The 20,219-nt window shown below is 50.9% G+C and overlaps 8 protein-coding genes across 8 annotated transcripts; 5 read left to right on the top strand and 3 right to left on the bottom strand.

Annotated features, from left to right (window-relative positions):
- Positions 1-53: 53 nt before the first annotated feature.
- Positions 54-6,725, top strand: N7537_009965 (ATP-dependent RNA helicase BRR2; the record flags this gene model as incomplete). The annotated part of the gene is made up of 2 exons (XM_056901019.1): positions 54-6,142; positions 6,197-6,725. The coding sequence occupies 2 exons, from the start codon at positions 54-56 to the stop codon at positions 6,723-6,725; spliced, it is 6,618 nt and encodes a 2,205-aa protein (XP_056749687.1).
- A 370-nt stretch (positions 6,726-7,095) lies between these two features.
- N7537_009964 (oligopeptidase family protein) lies at positions 7,096-9,344 on the top strand (the record flags this gene model as incomplete). The annotated part of the gene is made up of 2 exons (XM_056901018.1): positions 7,096-7,127; positions 7,214-9,344. The coding sequence occupies 2 exons, from the start codon at positions 7,096-7,098 to the stop codon at positions 9,342-9,344; spliced, it is 2,163 nt and encodes a 720-aa protein (XP_056749686.1).
- A 362-nt stretch (positions 9,345-9,706) lies between these two features.
- On the top strand, positions 9,707-10,396 carry N7537_009963 (uncharacterized protein; the record flags this gene model as incomplete). Its single annotated transcript, XM_056901017.1, has 1 exon — positions 9,707-10,396. The coding sequence occupies one exon, from the start codon at positions 9,707-9,709 to the stop codon at positions 10,394-10,396; it is 690 nt and encodes a 229-aa protein (XP_056749685.1).
- Positions 10,397-10,745: 349 nt separating this feature from the next.
- N7537_009962 (glycoside hydrolase family 43 protein) lies at positions 10,746-11,816 on the top strand (the record flags this gene model as incomplete). Its single annotated transcript, XM_056901016.1, has 1 exon — positions 10,746-11,816. The coding sequence occupies one exon, from the start codon at positions 10,746-10,748 to the stop codon at positions 11,814-11,816; it is 1,071 nt and encodes a 356-aa protein (XP_056749684.1).
- Positions 11,817-11,880: 64 nt separating this feature from the next.
- Positions 11,881-13,936, bottom strand: N7537_009961 (putative MFS transporter; the record flags this gene model as incomplete). Its single annotated transcript, XM_056901015.1, has 9 exons — positions 11,881-12,064; positions 12,119-12,448; positions 12,499-12,552; positions 12,602-12,688; positions 12,745-13,193; positions 13,243-13,345; positions 13,406-13,422; positions 13,476-13,683; positions 13,743-13,936. 9 exons carry the CDS (start codon positions 13,934-13,936, stop codon positions 11,881-11,883), a joined length of 1,626 nt encoding a protein of 541 aa, XP_056749683.1.
- An 800-nt stretch (positions 13,937-14,736) lies between these two features.
- N7537_009960 (putative oxidoreductase, short-chain dehydrogenase/reductase family) lies at positions 14,737-15,805 on the bottom strand (the record flags this gene model as incomplete). Its single annotated transcript, XM_056901014.1, has 5 exons — positions 14,737-14,852; positions 14,906-14,977; positions 15,031-15,154; positions 15,219-15,670; positions 15,727-15,805. The coding sequence occupies 5 exons, from the start codon at positions 15,803-15,805 to the stop codon at positions 14,737-14,739; spliced, it is 843 nt and encodes a 280-aa protein (XP_056749682.1).
- Positions 15,806-16,163: 358 nt separating this feature from the next.
- On the bottom strand, positions 16,164-17,567 carry N7537_009959 (putative serine/threonine protein kinase ENV7; the record flags this gene model as incomplete). Its single annotated transcript, XM_056901013.1, has 3 exons — positions 16,164-16,708; positions 16,774-17,392; positions 17,448-17,567. 3 exons carry the CDS (start codon positions 17,565-17,567, stop codon positions 16,164-16,166), a joined length of 1,284 nt encoding a protein of 427 aa, XP_056749681.1.
- Positions 17,568-18,108: 541 nt separating this feature from the next.
- On the top strand, positions 18,109-20,127 carry N7537_009958 (CAP-Gly domain containing linker protein BIK1; the record flags this gene model as incomplete). Its single annotated transcript, XM_056901012.1, has 1 exon — positions 18,109-20,127. One exon carries the CDS (start codon positions 18,109-18,111, stop codon positions 20,125-20,127), a length of 2,019 nt encoding a protein of 672 aa, XP_056749680.1.
- Positions 20,128-20,219: the final 92 nt, after the last annotated feature.

Raw genomic sequence — 20,219 nt, 5'->3', positions numbered from 1 at the left:
TCTTTCTTTCATCGTTTTTTTTTTTCTCTTGATTCAGCCATACAACCACCAAGATGGCGGACCAAAATATTTCGCAGTACAAGTACTCGGCGATGTCCAACCTGGTTCTCCAGGCGGACCGTCGTTTTATCAGTCGCACCCATGACGAACCCACTGGAGACCCGGAGTCTCTCGCGGGTCGCATTGGGATCCGGGAGATGGGTGGACGAGTCGCGCGTGACGACGCGCCCAAATCTAAGAAGACAGCCCCGACAGCTCTCGAGCGGGGCGCAATCGGTGAGGGTGAAGATGTGCTCTTACGCGAACAGAAAAAGCGCCACCGCGGCCAACCAGCACAACTACGGGGCCAGGGTATCCTTTCAGCAGCCGATGCCTTCGTCGAAGGCTTGAAATATCGTCCTCGCACACCCGCCACACGAGCCACGTACGACCTTATTCTCACAATCACCGGGAGCCAGCTGGGTGATGTCCCCCACGAAGTCGTCCGAAGTGCCGCCGATGCTGTATTGGAACTACTGAAGGACGAAGATATGAAGGATTTCGATAAAAAGAAGGAGATTGATGATCTTCTGGGAACTACAATGAATCCCAAGGAGTTCAACGAGCTTGTCAACCTAGGCAAGAAGGTTACAGACTACGATGCCCAGGACGAAGAGGAAGAGATGGAAGGTGGCCTCGATGAAGAAGGTGGCGAACTTGATGAGCGTCAAGGTGTTGCTGTCGTCTTCGACGAAGAAGATGAAGATGATGAGCGCATGGGAACCGTCGACGAAGTTCGAGACGAGGACGAGCTTAGCGACGAAGAAGAAGAGGACGAACAAGAAAAACTCGCACTCGACGATGCTGCAGCAGCCCAAGATGAAGACGGAGATGAAATGGTCATCGATGGTGGTCTTGGCCGAAATGATAAAGCCGCGGAAAATACCGGTTTGAAGGTCTCCGCTCGTGAAATCGATGCTTACTGGCTGCAACGTCAAATTGGTGCTATCTACACAGATGCTCACATCCAGCACGAGAAAACAGACGAGGCACTTCAAATCCTCGGTGGAAAGGACGAGGATGGAACATTAAAGTCACTGCGTGATGTTGAGAATGACCTCATGGAACTTTTCGACTATGACCACCCCGATCTTGTTGCTAAACTAGTCACCAACCGCGATAAGGCCGTCTGGGTTACTCGCTGGAGAAGAGTCGCAGAGGATCCCGATGCGCGCAATCTCGTGGAGATTGAGATGGTTGAAGCCGGCCAACGTGCCATTCTCGATGAAATCCGTGGCAAAGAAGCCGGTGACGAACTCGGAGCACCACCCGATAAGAAGATGAAGTTTGACTTGATGGATGTCGATGTTCCTTCAGGTCCAACTGCCGACCAAAAACCCACCGAAGCTGGCGAGGGTGGCATTCTTCAGCCCAAGAGAACGATCAATTTGGAAAATTTGGTCTTCCATCAAGGCAACCATCTCATGACAAATCCTAACGTTAAGCTTCCCCAGGGCTCGACTAAGCGAGCATTCAAGGGATACGAAGAAATCCATGTGCCACCACCCAAGGCCAAGAAGGAGGCTGGAGAGAAGAATATCCCGACCACCGAGCTGCCTGAATGGGCCCGTGTTGGATTTGGAACGTCAAAGGAACTCAACCGTATACAGACAAAGTGCTACCCTTCAGCGTTCCATGACGATGGAAACATGCTTGTCTGTGCTCCCACGGGATCCGGAAAGACCAATGTTGCTATGCTTACGATCCTTCGTGAAATCGGGAAGAATCGCAACCCTGAAACGGGAGAGATTATGCTGGACGACTTCAAAATTATATACATCTCTCCCTTGAAGGCTCTGGTTCAAGAACAAGTTGGCAACCTTGGCAAGCGCCTGGAGCCTTACGGTATCCGAGTGTCCGAGCTTACAGGTGATCGTCAGCTCACCAAGCAGCAAATTGCCGATACCCAGATCATCGTCACCACCCCTGAGAAGTACGACGTTATCACCAGAAAGGCAACTGAGACCAGCTACACCAACCTTGTTCGCCTTGTTGTTATCGACGAGATTCACCTTCTCCATGATGAACGTGGCCCCGTCCTTGAGAGTATCGTCAGCCGAACAATTCGCAAAACTGAGCAGACTGGAGAGCCCGTGCGAATCGTGGGTCTCAGTGCTACCCTTCCCAACTACCGTGATGTGGGAAGCTTCCTGCGCGCAGATCCTGTCAAGGGCATGTTCCATTTCGACGGCAGCTACCGTCCTTGTCCCCTCAAGCAGGAATTCATCGGTGTCACCGAAAAGAAGGCCATCAAGCAGTTAAAGACGATGAATGACATTTGTTATACCAAGGTCATGGAGCAGGTTGGACAAAACCGAAACCAGATGCTTATCTTCGTCCACTCTCGAAAGGAGACCGCCAAAACCGCCAAGTACATCAGAGACAAGGCCCTTGAGAATGAAACTATTGGTCAGATTCTGCGCAGTGACGCTGCTAGTCGTGCCATCCTCTCCGAAGAAGCAGACTCGGTGGACGATGCCAACCTGAAGGATCTTATGCCGTACGGTCTCGGTATTCACCATGCTGGTCTGAGTCTTGCCGATCGTGATTCCGTCCAGGCACTTTTCGCCGATGGAAGCATCCAGGTCCTCGTTTGTACAGCGACACTGGCTTGGGGTGTCAACCTTCCCGCCCACACCGTCATCATCAAGGGAACCCAGGTATACTCTCCTGAGAAGGGTGCCTGGGTCGAGTTGAGCCCGCAAGACGTTCTGCAAATGTTGGGACGAGCTGGTCGGCCCCAATATGATACCTTCGGTGAGGGTATCATAATTACATCGCAAGCTGAAATTCAATACTATCTCTCGCTCTTGAATCAACAGCTTCCAATTGAGTCACAGCTGATGAGCAAATTAGCGGACAATCTGAATGCCGAGATTGTACTTGGCAATGTTCGTACCCGCGATGAAGGTGTGGATTGGCTAGGCTACACTTACCTTTACGTTCGGATGCTCCGATCACCTGGCCTGTACAGTGTCGGCGCCGATTATCAGGACGATGATGCTCTGGAGCAAAAGCGAGTGGATCTTATTCACTCCGCTGCTGCAGTTCTTGAGAAGGCCGGTCTCGTCAAATATGAAAAGAAGACTGGACGTCTGCAGTCGACTGAGCTTGGACGTATCTCTTCACACTACTACATTGGTCACAACTCAATGCTTACCTACTCTCAACACCTCCAACCTTCCATTACAACAATTGAATTGTTCCGAATCTTTGCTCTGAGTGATGAGTTCAAGTACATCCCTGTTCGCCAGGATGAGAAGCTTGAGCTTGGAAAACTGCTGGGCCGGGTTCCCGTCCCTGTTAAGGAGACCATTGATGAGCCCCATGCCAAGATCAATGTTCTTTTGCAGGCTTACATATCCAGACTTAAGCTTGAGGGACTTGCGCTGATGGCAGACATGGTCTATGTCACTCAATCTGCTGGACGTATCATCCGCGCGATTTTCGAGATTTGTCTGAAGAAGGGCTGGGCCTCAGTGGCGAAGACTGCGCTCGACCTTTGCAAAATGGCCGAGAAGCGTATGTGGCCAACAATGTCCCCCCTTCGTCAATTCCCCCACTGCCCAAGAGATGTTTTGCAGAAGGCGGAACGCATTGACGTGCCTTGGGGTAGCTATTTCGATTTGGATCCTCCCCGCATGGGTGAGCTTCTGAGCATGCCCAAGGCTGGACGTGTTGTGTGCGACTTGGTGTCCAAGTTCCCTCGACTCGATGTTCAAGCTCAAGTGCAGCCCATAACGCGATCCATGCTGCGTGTAGAGTTGACCATTTCCCCCAACTTTGTCTGGGATGATGAGATTCACGGCAATGCTCAAGATTTCTGGATTTTGGTTGAGGACTGTGACGGAGAGGAGATCTTGTTCCACGATCGCTTCTTGCTTCGTGCTGAATTTGCCAAGTCCGAGATGAATGAGCATCTTGTCGAATTCACCGTCCCTGTCAATGAGCCGATGCCCCCCAACTACTTCATCTCGCTTGTGTCTGACCGTTGGATGCATTCCGAGACGAAGATTGCCGTGTCCTTCCAGAAGCTGATTCTCCCAGAGCGCTTCCCTCCTCACACACCACTACTCGACATGCAGCGCGCACCTGTTAAGGCACTGAAGCGTGAGGACTACCAAGCGTTGTACCCCAACTGGCAGCATTTCAACAAGATTCAATCCCAAGTCTTCAAGTCAGTATTCGACACCGATGACAACATCTTCCTCGGTGCTCCTACGGGAAGTGGAAAGACCGTTTGTGCTGAGTTGGCTTTGCTTCGTCACTGGTCAAAGCAGGATAGCGGCCGTGCAGTCTACATTGCGCCCTTCCAGGAGTTGGTCGACCACCGACTAGCTGACTGGCAGAAGCGCCTTGGTGGACTAGATGGAGGCAAAGCTATTGTCAAGCTTACGGGTGAAACCACGGCGGATTTGAAGCTTCTCGAACAGGCTGATCTCGTACTTGCCACTCCCACTCAGTGGGACGTGTTGTCTCGCCAGTGGCAGCGACGTAAGAACATACAGACAGTCCAGCTGTTCATCCCCGACGAGCTTCACTTGCTCGGCGGCTACGCTGGATACGTGTACGAAGTTATCGTGTCGCGCATGCACTACATCGCTCTCCAGACTGAAAATGAAATGCGCATTGTTGGTCTTAGTGTGCCTCTTTCTAATGCTCGCGATATCGGAGAGTGGATCGGTGCCAACAAGCACACGATCTACAACTTCAGCCCCCACGCCCGTCCTGTGCCTCTGGAGCTTCACCTTCAATCATTCACCATCCCTCACTTCCCCTCTGCCATGCTCGCGATGGCTCGCCCAGCCTACCAGTCGATTTTGCAGCTCTCCCCCGACAAGCCTGCTCTAGTCTTCGTTCCAAGCCGCAAGCAGGTCCGTGCGACCGCAGCGGATCTCCTCTCGGCGTGTGCTATCGATAACGATGAAGATCGTTTCCTGAACGCTGATGTCAGTGAGCTCGCTCCTTTGCTTGAGCGTGTCCACGAGCAGACCCTTGCCACATCACTTTCTCACGGTATTGGCTACTACCACGAAGCTCTTAATGCCACCGATAAGCGCATTGTCTTGCACCTATTCAGCATTGGTGCGATTCAGGTGCTTTTGGCTTCGAGAGATGTGTGCTGGGAACTGGATATCACGGCTCACTTGGTCATCGTTATGAACACTCAATTCTTCGATGGTCGTGAGCATCGCTACATTGACTACCCCATCAGCGATATCTTGCAGATGTTCGGCAAAGCCTCCCGTCCCGGTCAGGACAAGCTTGGCCGTGGTGTCCTTATGGTCCCAGCAGTGAAGCGCGAATACTACAAGAAGTTTTTGAACGAGGCCTTGCCTGTTGAGAGTCACCTGCAGGTCTACCTCCACGATGCCTTTGTGACAGAAGCCAGCACAAGGACCATCTCCTCCACCCAGGATGCGGTTGATTGGATGACATACACCTATTTCTATCGCCGTCTCCTTGCAAACCCCAGTTTCTACGGTCTTAGCGACGTGAGTCACGAGGGACTCAGCACGTTCCTGTCAGAGCTGGTGGAGAACACATTGAAGGAGTTGTCAGTGGCAAAGATCATCGACGTTGATGAAGATGATGACAGTGTGTCGCCTTTGAATGCTGCCATGATCGGCGCTTACTACAACATCTCGTTCATCACCATGCAAACCTTCTTGTTGTCTCTCTCGTCCCGGACGAAGCTCAAGGGTATCCTGGAGATTGTCACCTCAGCGACTGAGTTCGAGTCTATCCAGATGCGTCGCCATGAGAATCACATTCTCCGCCGGGTGTATGATCGTGTACCGGTCAAGATGTCAGAGGTTTCCTTCGACTCTCCTCATTTCAAGGCCTTCGTTCTCCTCCAGGCTCACTTCTCCCGCATGCAGCTCCCTCTTGATCTTGCCAAGGATCAGGAAGACATTGTTCGTAAGGTCCTTAACCTGCTCAGCGCTTGTGTGGATGTCCTCTCATCCGAGGGTCATCTCAATGCGATGAACGCAATGGAATTGTCCCAGATGGTGGTTCAGGCCATGTGGGATCGTGACAGCCCTCTGAAGCAGATTCCCCACTTCTCTCCTGATGTGATCAAGGTGGCCAACGAATACAAGTATGTATCATCAGAAAGGTCTCTAGAGACATTTACTAATCTACCTTTGTACAGGATCAATGATATCTTCGAATTCATGGAGGCCATGGACCCGTCGGAGAACAAGGACTACGCTGCTTTGGTCAAGCGCCTCGGCCTCGATAACAAGCAATTGGCGCAAGCCGCGGCTTTCACCAACGAGAAGTACCCCAACATCGAGCTCGATTTCGAAGTTGAGGATGCCGAGGGCATCACTTCGGGCGAACCCGCATACCTTAAGGTCAAGATTGAGCGGGACATCGAAGAAGATGAAGAGCCTGATGCTACCGTCCACGCACCGTTCTACCCCAGCCAGAAGATGGAGAACTGGTGGTTGGTTGTTGGTGACGAGAAGACCAAGAGCCTGCTGGCTATCAAGCGTGTCACCATCGGTCGCAAGCTCGAGCTGCGCTTGGAATATGTGGTCCCTACACCCGGAGACCATGAGTTGACGCTCTACCTTATGAGCGACAGCTATGTCGGCGTTGATCAGGCTCCCACGTTCAGTGTCAATGCGGCAGAGGGAATGGAGGAGGATGAAAGCGAGGAAGAGGAAGAAGAGTAAATGTCATGATCTTTACAGTTTGTAATAATATTTATGTTTCCGAAGCCTTAGAATACAACATGTCTTCTACATAGTTATGTTACTGCTTGGTTATCTCCGATGTAACATTGTAGATGCAAATGCCTGCAAGGTACAAGGCGCTTAACCCAATCAGGACCATATCCCCCCCGCATGATCACGTTGCTCCCCAACCTCCTCTTCTCCTCTCCAACTCTTTCTTCCTAACCCTATTTCTCTCTTTGATATCAATAGCATACGCAATTGTGTTTTACGTATTTTGTTTATCTTAAGAGCCTGTTGATACCTTCATCTAAGCTCAATCCGTGGAAGCTCCTCCGAGCTTCCTATCTTATCTCCCATACGATCTGATATGGCCATCCGGAACATGAAGTTCACTCCCGAGTAAGTAGTGTCCATATCATTGGCAATTTAACAGCAATCTTCATTGGGCATATTTGAGAGCATCGGACTGACACCGACCCCTCTAGGGTTCTGCTCGGAGCACCCAGGCGGTCCTCAGCCGTTCCCAATGCGGCCGGCACCCTAGCAGTCTACACGCAGACATCCTACTCTTTCGAGTCTCATTCCAAGACCAATGAAATCCGTGTTATTGATATCAGCTCCGGCCGCTCTGCCCTTATCACCAACGACCCCGGCGCCAGTAATCCACAGTGGGTGGACGATAGCGACAAACTTGTCTGGCTAAAGAACAAGGGCAATGGCAATACAAGTTTTGTTGTTGGCGATGCCCGCCAGGCCGATGAAACATACACCGCGGGCACTGTCCCAGGCCCCGTATCGGACCTGAAGGTGACCCTTCTGGAGCCAGGAAAGGTCGGCTTCGCCGTCACAGGCAAGGCCAATACAGACGGATCGCTATACAACCCCCATGATGCGAAGAAGCCCCATACAACCGGTAAACTGTACACATCTCTCTTTGTTAGACACTGGGACTCGTATGTCGAGCCCCAGAAGAACGCGATCTTCTATGGCTTGCTGGAACAGGCTCCTCTGTCGCCGGCCCGTCGACGGGCTGGAAAGTACTCGATCTCGGGCCTTACAAACTTGATCGCGGTCTCAGGACTGGCAGGCGTGGAGTCGCCGATTCCGCCTTTTGGTGGTACTGGGGACTTTGATATTAGTCCATCAGCTATTGTCTTTATTGCGAAAGATCCCAGCCTGAACCCCGCGACCCACACCTCTTGCTCTTGCTATTATTCTCCCATGTTCTCGTGGACTAGCATGAGCATGACTGAGCCTGAACCGAAAATCTGCAAGGTTGCTGGTCTTCAGGGAGCGATGTCGTCTCCTGTACTTAGCTCGGACGGTAGCTCTATTGCTGTTCTAGCGATGCGCGAGGATGGCTATGAGTCTGATAAGAACCGTATCTTGTATGTTCCCAATCCATGGAATGGAGAGATGATCGAGATTTTCCAGTCAGACGATGGGAAAGGACACTGGGATCTCAGTCCCTCGGCCGTGTCGTTTGCCCATGATGACAAGTCGCTGTTCCTTCATGTCGAGGAGGCCGGCCGCGGAGTTCTGTACCAGCTGCCGCTGGAGAATGCGCATACGATCAAGCCTGAGTCTCTAAAGAGACTGACCAGATCGGGATACGTGAACGACGCCGTTCCCGCGGCTGCCAAATCCTCCAAGCTGCTTGTCTCTAGCAGCAGCCTGGTTGATAACAGCCTGTGGACTATTATCGATCCAGCCCACCCAGATGATGTCCAATTGGTATCCTCAAACGGGCGGGGTGGCAGTGCATTCGGCTTGTCCTCGTCCCAGGTCGATGAGATCTGGTTCAAGGGCGCCGAAGATCACCCTGTCCACGCGTGGGTGGTGAAGCCGTCCGACTTCAAGCCCGGGAGCAAATACCCGCTTGCGTATTTGATCCACGGTGGACCGCAGGGCGCGTGGAATGATCAGTGGAGCACGCGCTGGAACCCTGCTGTTTTCGCCGAACAGGGTTACGTCGTGATCACCCCCAACCCAACAGGTAGTACTGGTTACGGACAGCCCTTCACCGATGGAATCCAGGGACAATGGGGCGGTCGACCCTACGAGGACCTAGTCAAGGGATTCGAATATATCGAGCAGCACCTGGATTACGTCGACACCACGCGTGCGGTTGCGCTGGGCGCCTCGTACGGCGGTTACATGATGAACTGGATGCAGGGTCATCCCCTCGGCCGCAAGTTCAAGGCGTTAGTCACCCACGACGGAGTGTTCAGCATGACCTCCCAGATGGCTAGTGAAGAGCAATACTTCCCTCTCCACGACCTGAAAGGGCCGATCTGGAAGGTGCCAGAGAACTGGGCGAAGTGGGATCCGTCGCGGTTCACCGAACACTGGAACACGCCTCATCTGATCATTCACAACGAGTTGGATTACCGTCTGACCATCGCTGAGGGTCTGGCTGCGTTTAATGTTCTCCAGATGCGCGGAATCGACAGTGCATTCCTGACGTTCCCTGACGAGAATCATTGGGTCCTGAACCCTGAAAACTCTCTCATGTGGCACCAGACTGTGTTGAACTGGATTAACAAGTACGCGGGTATCCCGGCCGTGTCAGAGGAACCTGATTTGTCACGCGGAGTGGGCAGTCTGTCGCTGTGATATAACAATAGTCTCTTTGAGTTGGCTGTTTGGGCCTATGGGGGAAGACTAAAATTGAATATGAAACGTATATGATGGATATTTATGAACATGGTTATTGTTCTTTTCTTAGAAACAAAGGAATAAGAAGGAGGTTCTATTTGAACCTCGCCTTGATTAGAGAACTCAGAACGATGTCTTTGTGTTATAAAGAAGAGGTTGTTTGGGAACATTTCATCTCATTGTCCATGATTCTTTGAGGGTATGGACAATCACATACATTTCATATATATAAGTTGTCCTTGATTTCCTCGATTTGCATCCCTCATACAGCATATAGTATACTTTATTTTGTTATTCCCTTAGTATATCAACCCAGCCAAATGGACAACGACCCCCCAACCCCCGACTCCCCTCACAGCATCAGCTGGCTCTCCGAACGAACCCTCTCCATTTCCACCTCAACAACCACAACCCTAGCAGACACTCCAAGTCCAATGAGCATGTCCTCCCCAAGCATAACACCTATAGAGTTCACCGAATCCCCCATTCCAATTGAATACCGCCAGGTCTTCTTTCGCGAGAGCCCCAACTTCCACCCTCATTTCCTACCCCTCCTCCGCCACCTCTCCTCCCACCTCTGGCCCCTCATCAACTGCGAAACAGGCCTCCAACACCCAGACTTCCCACCAAATATGCTGGCCTACAACCTTATGACCTCGGAGCAGGTCGATAATCTTGCCCGTCATTTCCATCAGGTTTACCCGCCCGTTCCCGCTACGTTTAATTATCCTGTTTGTATTACCCCGTGGATTGGGACGGCGGAGGAGAAAACTATTGATCTTCCGACGAGGGTGAAGAGGTTGGGGAGATTTTTTGGGTTGAGGGGATGTGAAGAGCAGGAGCAGGAGCAGGAGGATGTGGATATGGATATGGATGATGAGAATGGGGGTGGGAATGATGAGAATATGAGTGAAGCTGAAGCTGAAGTACTACGACAGATGGAGTGGGAGTGGCAGCAGGCATTACAGAGGGCGTATGCTGAGGAGTCGCATAGGTGGAATCTGAAGTGATTTTTGATTTTATTTCGATCTATTTCGATCAATAGACTAGTCAATAAACTTTTCATAGAGAATATACAAATATACAAATATACAAAATATAGAACGTGCAGGCTATACTATTTCCCCGGAATGTGGATTTAGCCGTCGGTTAAAAGAGTTGTATAGACAAGACATAGGCTAATAGGAGGTTAATAGGAGGCTAATAGTGGGATAATGAGGGGAATAACGGGAGTAATATGGGGTAATTGACTAGTAGGATGGTAGAATAGCAGAGAATCAAATATTAATATCCTTCAATCCCCTTCTTACATCTTCCCATCTGTACACTCTTGTCTATAACCTCACCACCATCACCAAAATGTCCAAACCACTAGTCTCCCACATCTACACAGCCGACCCCTCTGCCCACGTCTTCAACAACAAACTCTACATCTACCCCAGCCACGACCGCGAAACAACAATCGCCTTCAACGACAATGGCGATCAATACGACATGGCCGACTACCACGTCTTCTCCATGGACGCAATCACCAGCCCTGTAACCGACCACGGCGTCGTCCTCCGCGACAAAGACATCCCCTGGGTCTCAAAGCAACTCTGGGCACCCGACGCCGCAACAAAAAATAATAAATTCTACCTCTTCTTTCCGGCCCGTGACCAAAAGGGTATATTCCGTATCGGTGTCGCTGTCGCCGATTCACCCGAAGGTCCGTTCGTCCCGCAGAAGGATTATATCCAGGGAACGTACAGTATCGACCCTGCTGTCTTTGTGGATGAGGATGCCGGTGGCGAGGCGTATCTCTATGTTGGTGGGATTTGGGGCGGGCAATTGCAGTGTTGGGTTGAAGGGAAGGATGAGGATGAGGATGGAGAGGGGGAATGGGTTGATGGGGATAAGGGTGGTGTTAATGGACAGAAGAAGAGACTTGTTTTCGACGAGAGCTTGTCTGGGCCTCATGAGCCTGCTGGAGAGGGCGTTCGCGCGCTTTGCCCGCGTGTTGCGCTGTTGAAGGATGACATGTTATCGCTGGCGTCGTCGGTTAAGGAGGTTGTTATTCTTGCGCCGGAGACTGGGGAGCCTTTGTTGGCGGATGATCATGAGAGGAGATTCTTTGAGGCGGCTTGGGTGCACCGGTATCAGGGGACCTATTATTTCTCGTACTCGACGGGTGATACGCATTTCTTGGCTTATGCCACGGGGTCTTCGCCTTGGGGTCCGTTTACCTATCGGGGACACATTCTGGATCCGGTGCTTGGGTGGACGACGCATCATTCCATTGTTGAGTTCCAGGGGAAGTGGTACTTGTTTTATCATGACTGTGAGCTTTCGGAGGGGGTGGATCATTTGAGGTCAGTGAAGGTGAGGGAGATTGTTTACGATGAGGAAGGGGCTATTCATCTTGCCGAAGAACAAACTCCTGTGCAATAGATATTTGAATTGAATGGATGGTTTATTGAAACTGTGCAAAGTAGAATGTAACCGTACGTCTATTCTAATTGCACATGCCCTTCTCCCAGTTCTCTTGAACAAGCTTCCAGTATTGCTCGCGAGAACGTTCGCGGAATGTCTTTCCAAACCTGATCATAACGAAGAAGACTGAAGCACATGCCATGCCAATAAAGGCAGCAGAGATGAAACAGTTCTGGTACCCCATGTTATCGATCCAAGGCGTGATACTAAATGAAGTTAGTGTTTGTCTTCTGCCAGAACTGGAGAAGAAAAGAACCTACCCATATCCAATTGCAAAAGACATGGTATTTCGAACCAGAATCACACTAGCCATGGCAATGCCACTCAGCTCTCGGTAGCTGTCAATAAAGTAATTGACACTAAGCGTAATGCCACAGGTGCTCGTGAAGGCCAGAATGCACATTCCAACAATGAGCCCAAACCAGTGGATCTCATGGGCAGCGCCTACACCCCAAAGAATAAGGGAACAAGGCACAAGCACCACACAAGCGAGGAAGGGCCAGAGACGGTGCTCTGCCTCCATGACACCATTGTTCCGGCGGGCAAGTTTGATAGTGAGCCAGTCGCTGAATCGGCCAGTGAAGAAGGATCTATTTCTGTCAGCGTTGGTTGTAATATCGGGCCAAGCTGAAGAACTCACGCCAGGATTGCCCCGATGATGGGCGCTACATAACTCAGACCGACCATGGAAGATCTGTAACAGGTTAGCTTCGTTCATCGGGTGATAAAATAATAAGACTGACCCAAAGTTATATGGCTCCCCGCCAAGAATGATAGAGGCTGTTCCATTCAAGATGTTGAAGTATACCAGATAGGATCCGTAAGAGAAGCTTTGTGCATGTTAGTCAAACATGCATATCAAACCCGGAAATATTGTATCCATTACCCAGCGTAGAAGATAACGGGCCATGAGAGGAAGTAAATACACTGCCAGAGTCGCCGGAACAAAGTGTTCTGCTCCTGGCTCGGTCCCCAAAGCGCCAATTTCTTCACATACGACTTCTTGGTGTGGCCCAACCTGATACTAACCCCAGCGGCAGCTTCCATGTCAACAGCGGCAGATTTCTCCTTTTCGCCGTCCGAGCTAAGTTTGGGGGATTCTGTGGTTATGATAGACCTAGGCTCGTCGGGCTGTGTGCGAGTATAGTTTGTTTCCTCGCAGAAAAAGAAGAGGAAGATAGTTGCACAGCCAACGAAGATGCTCGGCCAGTAGAATACCCATCGCCAGCCCTGGTACTGGGCGATAAAGCCACAGATGACCGGCGCAAAGTAGTTACTTCCTGCTAAGAAGAATGCATAAAGACCCATGTATGCTCCTCGCTCGTGGGTGAAATACTGCTGCTGTGTGAGCATCGGGTTCTTTCCTAAGGTGGGTTTAACTTACCACGTCCGTGACGGAGATCTGAGGAAGCGCTTCCACGGGTGCTGTGAAGAAACCCAAGACGATGTTTCGCGCGAGCCATTGACCTTTAGTGCTTGCGTATGGTCTGAGCGGTGTTAGTTGTTAGTCATATCTCATTGCAGACATGGCATGGTACTTCACTTACCCCCACATCGTCATACCCTAGCTTTGTTAGCTATAATTCTCAAATATCCAACCGATTCAGGATGAGGTACCAAGATTCCTATCAATGACAACATGTACGTCGGACGCTTGCCATACTGCATAGCGAAAGGTTGCCAAAACAGCAAGCCCCAGCCGGCCAACAAGAACATGTACCCGCTTCCCTCGTTCAAGGTACTGATGGGCAATCCCGTTTGTTCGTGTAGCGGTGTAATCACTGAGTAAACGACGGAGCAGGCAATTCCTGAGAACAGTGTATAGCTAGAAACACGAAATATCAACACTGATCCCTAGGTCAGGTTGTCGTAACCTGTACTCACATGCTCACGCAAGCAGTTGACAGAAGTTTCCGTCTTCGAGACCAATTGAGGGGGTCATCTGGGTCATTTGATGGGGTAGGGATCAATACTATGTCACGGTCTCCATGGTCCAAGTGCCGGGTATGTAAGACATGATTCACGTCCACCAGAGTCACGGTGCCAGGAACGACTGAGCTGTCGATGACTGGCGCCATGGTGGAGTACTGTTCCGATGCGATGTGTGTATGTGGTTAATTCAAGAAAACTCTCAGGTTCCAGTATGAGAGAGGGTTCCCGAAGAAAGGGTTTAAATCAAGGAAATATGTGAGAAAAGGGATAAAGATAAGGGGACAGGGGACATGGTGTCTTAAAGGGGAAGATCGACCTCTTGATTGCATTGAAGACATGAAGACATGAAGACATAAAGACATAAAGACATCAGGGAGATAAGAGAGTTGGAGTCTATCTTCCCCGCAAAACTGGCACTTGGGCGATATTCTGTTTATATTGTATCTCTCTCTCTCTCTTTGACCTTGGCTTGAACGCTTATATGGTCTTGGGTTATTTTGGAGTATCTTTTCGACCAATCATTCACTTCAAAGTATAGATATCTCCAATTAACTGGGAATATACGGAGCACATCGGTATTTAGTCCGACGCTTATGATACTTATCAGACCAACCAGACAGCACTGACAGCACTGACACACTGACACACTGACACACTGACACACTGACACACTGACACACTGACACACTGACACACTGACACACTGACACACTGACACACTGACACACTGACACACTGACCAGGCAATAGATTACCTCCCTATTTAGGACAGAAACAACTCAACCAAGTCATAGCTTCGTTTCCATAATGCCTCTGCACTTTCTTCACCCGCTGGGAAGTCGAGATGTGGTAACTTGGGTATCTGACAATGGTCTAGAAAGGCTCCAGATTGGACTGATCTCCTCATATCCACCAATCAGTAACATGCATCCCCCTGTTTATCTGGTTATCTGGTTATCTCACCTTCGAGCTCCGGATCGAGCAATCCACGCAACACTGTGGCACTCCCCTGCGCAAGGGATTTCGGCGCTTGTTGTAAAAGGACCGGTATATCCTCACCGGCTGGAAATCCGGTCAAATCAAATGGTTCTCGCTATCTGTTATCAGAGACATACCTTCTTTCTTTCGCTGCAGCCAGGATTTGATCTCATCCCATGCCACATATGTCTGAACGTTGGTTTTGGTAACTGGATCCAATAAGAATGATTACACATTCACCAATCTCTCAATTCTGACTCACTTCCAGGATTTGCAGAAAACGCAGCGATCGATCCGCGATACTTCTTCGCAATAGACTTGATAAACAAGATGATCGCGAGCATCGACTGCGAATATCCATCGAGACTGTGGTAATTTTCTCCATTCTATCCGAATCAACATATACCACCAGCAGACATATAGTATATATCCCAACAAAAGCAAACTCACCTCAAACTCCAAATCATCCCACGAGGGCGCAGGCGCCTCATTCCGCAAACTAGACGTAACCAGAACAACTCTCGACCGATGTCCCATAACATCACACAGCAGATTCAACAGCAGGAAATAACATAGGTAGTTCTTCTGGAAATGAGACTCGACTCCGTCCGCCGTGAGTTCCCACGGTACAGCCATGACATCGGGAAACCCAATGAACCCGTCGATCGACACGCCCAGGGTCTTGATCGTATGAGCTGCCTCGCGGAATGAACTAAGGCTGCCCGGATCGGCCGTCACAAAGATCATCTCGACCGTTTTGTATTTCCGGTTGATGTGGTCGATCACAGGTTGCAGTTCGGACTTGGAGCGGCCCGTGTATATTATGGTCTTTGCGCCACCGTGGGCGAGGGCGTCTGCCGTTGTGGCCGCGAGATCGCCTCGTTTGAGACCGGCGATTAGGACTATCGTGGGAAACTGGTTAGTTTATATACCGGGTCTGTTGGGGTTGTGGCGGTACATGTTTTTTGCTTCACCCGCTCTGGGAACATCTTCGTCACGTTCGCCCCCTGTGTCTTGTCATCGAAGGTATTGCTCATTGTGCTGGATTCTGTTTAGCTTGGGTTGATCGGTTGATCTCTAGAGATGCCTATGCCTGCTTGATTTGAATCGTGCACAAGCCCGGAATTTCGTCATCATGAAGCCATCTCGGAGTATATATTCGACCTCACATGGGAGCAAGTATTATATTGATGAATATCAAAGGGAATTATAGGTTGCAACTCATAGACACGCTTGAGAACTCCAAACAGCAAAAACGTAGTGGTCAGCCCTGATATCAGGAAATTCAAATTCGCATTCATAATGTACAGCTAAAGGAATCGCGCGCATACGGAGCCTGCCGGTCAAAGGAAAAGAACGCGGACAAAATAGGAAACACACAGGATCCTGTAGACCTTAGTGTGATGGACCTGCCACGTCGTCTTCCGGCATCTGATCAATAACACCCTTCATGAGCTCAATAAGCTCATCAATGTCGGGCCGTTCCGAGGGTTCAACCGTGAGACACCTCCGAACAATATCCTTGACGGGTGCACTGATCGCAGGGTCGTCATTTTTGGATGAATCCTCGCTTTCGCCCGACTTGGATTTACCCTTGGAAGCGCCTGACTTCTCATCAGGGAATCGCCAGTCACCGCCAAGAACACACATGCTCAAGCTTCCACCGGTCTCTTCACTGCGTGCCTCGAAGGGACTCTTGCCCACGAGACAGGCGTAGAGTGTACACCCAAGCGACCAGATATCCACCTTGGTGTCAATGATTGACCCTGTCTTGACATCGAAGAGCTCCGGTGCACGGTATGGCATCGTGCTGTGTTCTGCTGCGGTATCCTGTACCGCCAAGGCGAGCGAGCGCGACGTAATAGCGATGGGGCTGGGCGCCAAAGAGCCCAGATCCATCAGAATGGGCGATTGCCCGTTGTTGTCAATCATGATGTTTCCTATAACGATAGTTAGCTCGTCGGATCGATTCGGAATTTCGGCACTAGCCAAAATGTAATCTCACCTGGCTTGACATCTCGATGCGCATAGGGCCGCAGATCCCCATCCTCGACACCTTCCTGACTCCGGGTGACCTCGTCATCCATCAGGGGGGCATTCTCCTCATCCGCCTCATCCTCCGCTATGCGCTGGCTAGCCCTCCGTTTCGGTTTCATCTGCATGGTCCGTTCCTCGTCTGCCTCCTCGCCTTCTCTCCGAACACCCTTCGCCTTTCGCGTAGCCGCCGACCCGCTCTTCACCCGATACTGATGCATCGAGCGAAGCGCATCGGCAACACCGAGTATCAGGACCATCAACCGCTTCTCTGGGAATTTGGTATGGTTGACCAGATTGGCATTGATGGCATCCTGGAGATTACCGCGCTGGTAGTATGGGAGTAGGATATAGACCGTCTTCGAGCCCGGATCTCCACCATCGGATCTGAATTTCGAGCCGGATTCTGTGGATACGCAGTGATCGATCGAGTGGATGATGTTGGATTGGGAGTTGAAGATGTTGTAGGCTTCGACTTCTTTCAGGGCTTGTGATACGGATTCCTGACCAAACGGACAGCGGATCTTCTTCAGCGCAAATAATTCGGAGCTCGCTTTATCTTGGACTAGGTAGACGTAGGAAAATCCGCCCTGTTGCGTTGTCAGTTCAGACCAGCTTGCAGTTATCGTTATCGGGTATCCATACCTCGCCCAACAAACGTAGGAGCTTGAAACTCCGGTTGTTGATCTTTAGCTGTGGAGAGCTGGGAAAGCAACACATGCAATCCGTGAAGTTGTACAGGAGGTCGAAGAAGTATTGCGCCATGATGTATAATGCGATGGTAGGAGGTAGAGGGTAGAGGTGTCGGGGCCCGGGGACGTCCGGTAGGTAGATGCGCAAGATTTAGTACAGAATAGACAAGATCGTCGTCGATTAGAGATACAGAGAGGTAAGGATTGTATATGCAAAGGAGAGGGGTGGAAGGTGAAGATGTCGGTTGGCATTACGTGGAGTGGAGTCTTTTATTTGTTGTCTTGTCCCCCCCCCTATCTCTTGTTATATTGGAATTGGATTTCTCGATACACACACACTCTCTCTCTCTCTTTTCTCCCATATTCTAACTGGTTCAGCTGGGAACTAGTTGAGTCTGTCTTTTTCATTTGTCTGTCTTTTTTTTCCCCCTCTCTTCCTAATCATGGAAGTTGGGCCTTCAACTTAGTATCCTTGCATTCTCCTAACGCTCCCTCTACACCCTTGACTTCTGTACCCTTCCAAGGGCTATTGATATTCGCCCGGACCTCTTATTTAACAGTCGCATCTCACCTTTTCTTTTTTTTTCTATTCATATCGTTAATATCTCTCCGCAATGGCGCACCCCGATGATATACAGGTCGGTGACGTGGTGAATGTCCCCGGTGGCATGCATGGGACAATTAAATACTTGGGATCGGTAGCGGGGAAGGCCGGGCGATTCGCAGGTGTTGAACTGAGCTCCGAACACGCGCAACGCGGCAAAAACAGTGGCGATGTCGACGGCCGGAAGTACTTCGCAACCTCGATCCCGGGTTCTGGCATATTCGTTCCCATGAACAACAACAAGTATGTCACAAGGCGATCCTCGAATATCTCTACTCCGACCACTCCTGCACGTGGGGGACCCGTCAACTTCAGCAAATCTGTCGGTACGGCTCTTACAACCCCCCGCCCTCGAGTCCGAAGACCCTCTCTCCCTCGACCCGAATCCCCGCGCGTGCCCCCTCCTCCAAAACTAAGTTTGGCCGGTTTGCGTACACCATCGGCAGCATCCAGGACTAGCGGGATGAACAGCGCTATGCGTAGCCCCGTCAAGGCTCCGTCTCGGCTGTCTGATAGACCCTCGTCACGACTGAGTGTGGATGATGATTCGTCGTCGTATGGACGGCCATCGGACTTCCGCCGGCCGCCCTCGTCGGAGACTCAAGACTTGAAGGATCAGATCAAAAGTCTAGAGAAGCAGCTTCTGGACCGAGATAAGCAGCTCGATGAGCAGTCTGGGACTTTGAGCGAGTTCCAAAAGACATTGGAAGAGATGGAGGGATCGGAGGGTCAATCGCTCCGTACACAGCTACGCGAACGCAACGAGCGGATTACCCAATTAACAGCCGAATTCGACGTCCACCGCGCAGACTTCAGAAGCACCCTTGACACATTGGAGATCGCAGCCTCCGAAACAGAACGCGTGTACGAACAGCGTATCGACGAGATTATGCAGCATAATAAAGAACTGCAGGACCGCGGCGAAGATGTTGAGGTTGTTGCGCAGCAGCTCAAGCAGTTGGAAGAGCTGGTCTCGGAGTTAGAGGAAGGCCTCGAGGACGCCCGGCGTGGAGAGGCCGAGGCTCGGGCCGAAGTCGAGTTCCTCCGCGGTGAAGTTGAACGCACCAAGTTGGAGCTGAAGAAGGAGCGTGATCACTCCGTCGCTGCGCTGAAAGATGCACACGCTACCGCAGACGGACCTCGAAGCAGTAGTGAATTGGACCAGAAGGATGATGAGATTCGAGGACTCAAAGCCATTATTCATTCATTGAGTCGCGGAAACCCCAGCGCGGCAGGTTTGGGACAGAACGGCTCGGCGGATCATGATCATAATCCGGAGCACGTTAGTCAGCTCGAGATTCGACTGCAAGAGGTGGAAGAAACCACAAACCGCAAAGACAATCGAATCGAAGAGCTCGAGCGTCAACTTCAAGAAATGCACCTGCAGTCTGGTGGTCGTCGCCGCAGCTCTACCATCACTCTTTCACCAAAGCAACACAGGACCTCGCACTCTGCCGGCAATATTTCCAACCACTCAAACAACCCCAACCCCAACCCCAACCCCAACCGTCTTTCTGATCGTACAGTGGTCCCGACCGACTGGCACGATGCTCCTTCGGAGCCCCGGCATCACCGCGGTATCTCCAACTCTTCTCAATCACGACTGGAGACCATGCATGAATCTGAACGCTCTTCCGACGAGGACACCATGTGGTGCGAGATCTGTGAAACAGGCGGCCACGACATCCTAAACTGCACCAGCATGTTCGGCTCTGGCCAGAACGCCACTGGACGGAAGAATCTTAAACATGATGCTGCCGATGAACTTTCCGATGAGCACCCAGTTGAGAAGACCGAACCCCTCCAAAGCAAAGCCTCCTCCATTCATTCCGATACCCCCCCTGCACTAAAGACAGGACGGGATGTGGTGATGGAAGGACTGAAGGGCATTGGCGGGCTGAGCTCATCCGTGGGCTCATCCATGGCTCCCATTGCCGGCAAATCATCGGGAATCATCGATGAATCTAAGTGGTGTGCTCTCTGTGAGCGAGATGGCCATGAAAGCATCGACTGCCCGCTTGATGAATAATAATGTTCTGGATATATTGGGGCATGAGTCCGGTGCATCACAAGATTGCAGCTCTCTGCTGCACGCATCTATGGGGTGTTTTTTCTAGTACA

Source organism: Penicillium hordei, assembly GCF_028827395.1.
Source record: "Penicillium hordei strain IBT 12815 chromosome Unknown utg000005l_segment0_segment0, whole genome shotgun sequence".
NCBI lineage: Eukaryota > Fungi > Ascomycota > Eurotiomycetes > Eurotiales > Aspergillaceae > Penicillium > Penicillium hordei.
Note: the sequence above shows the minus strand (reverse complement) of the source record. Positions and strands in the feature narration are given on the sequence as shown.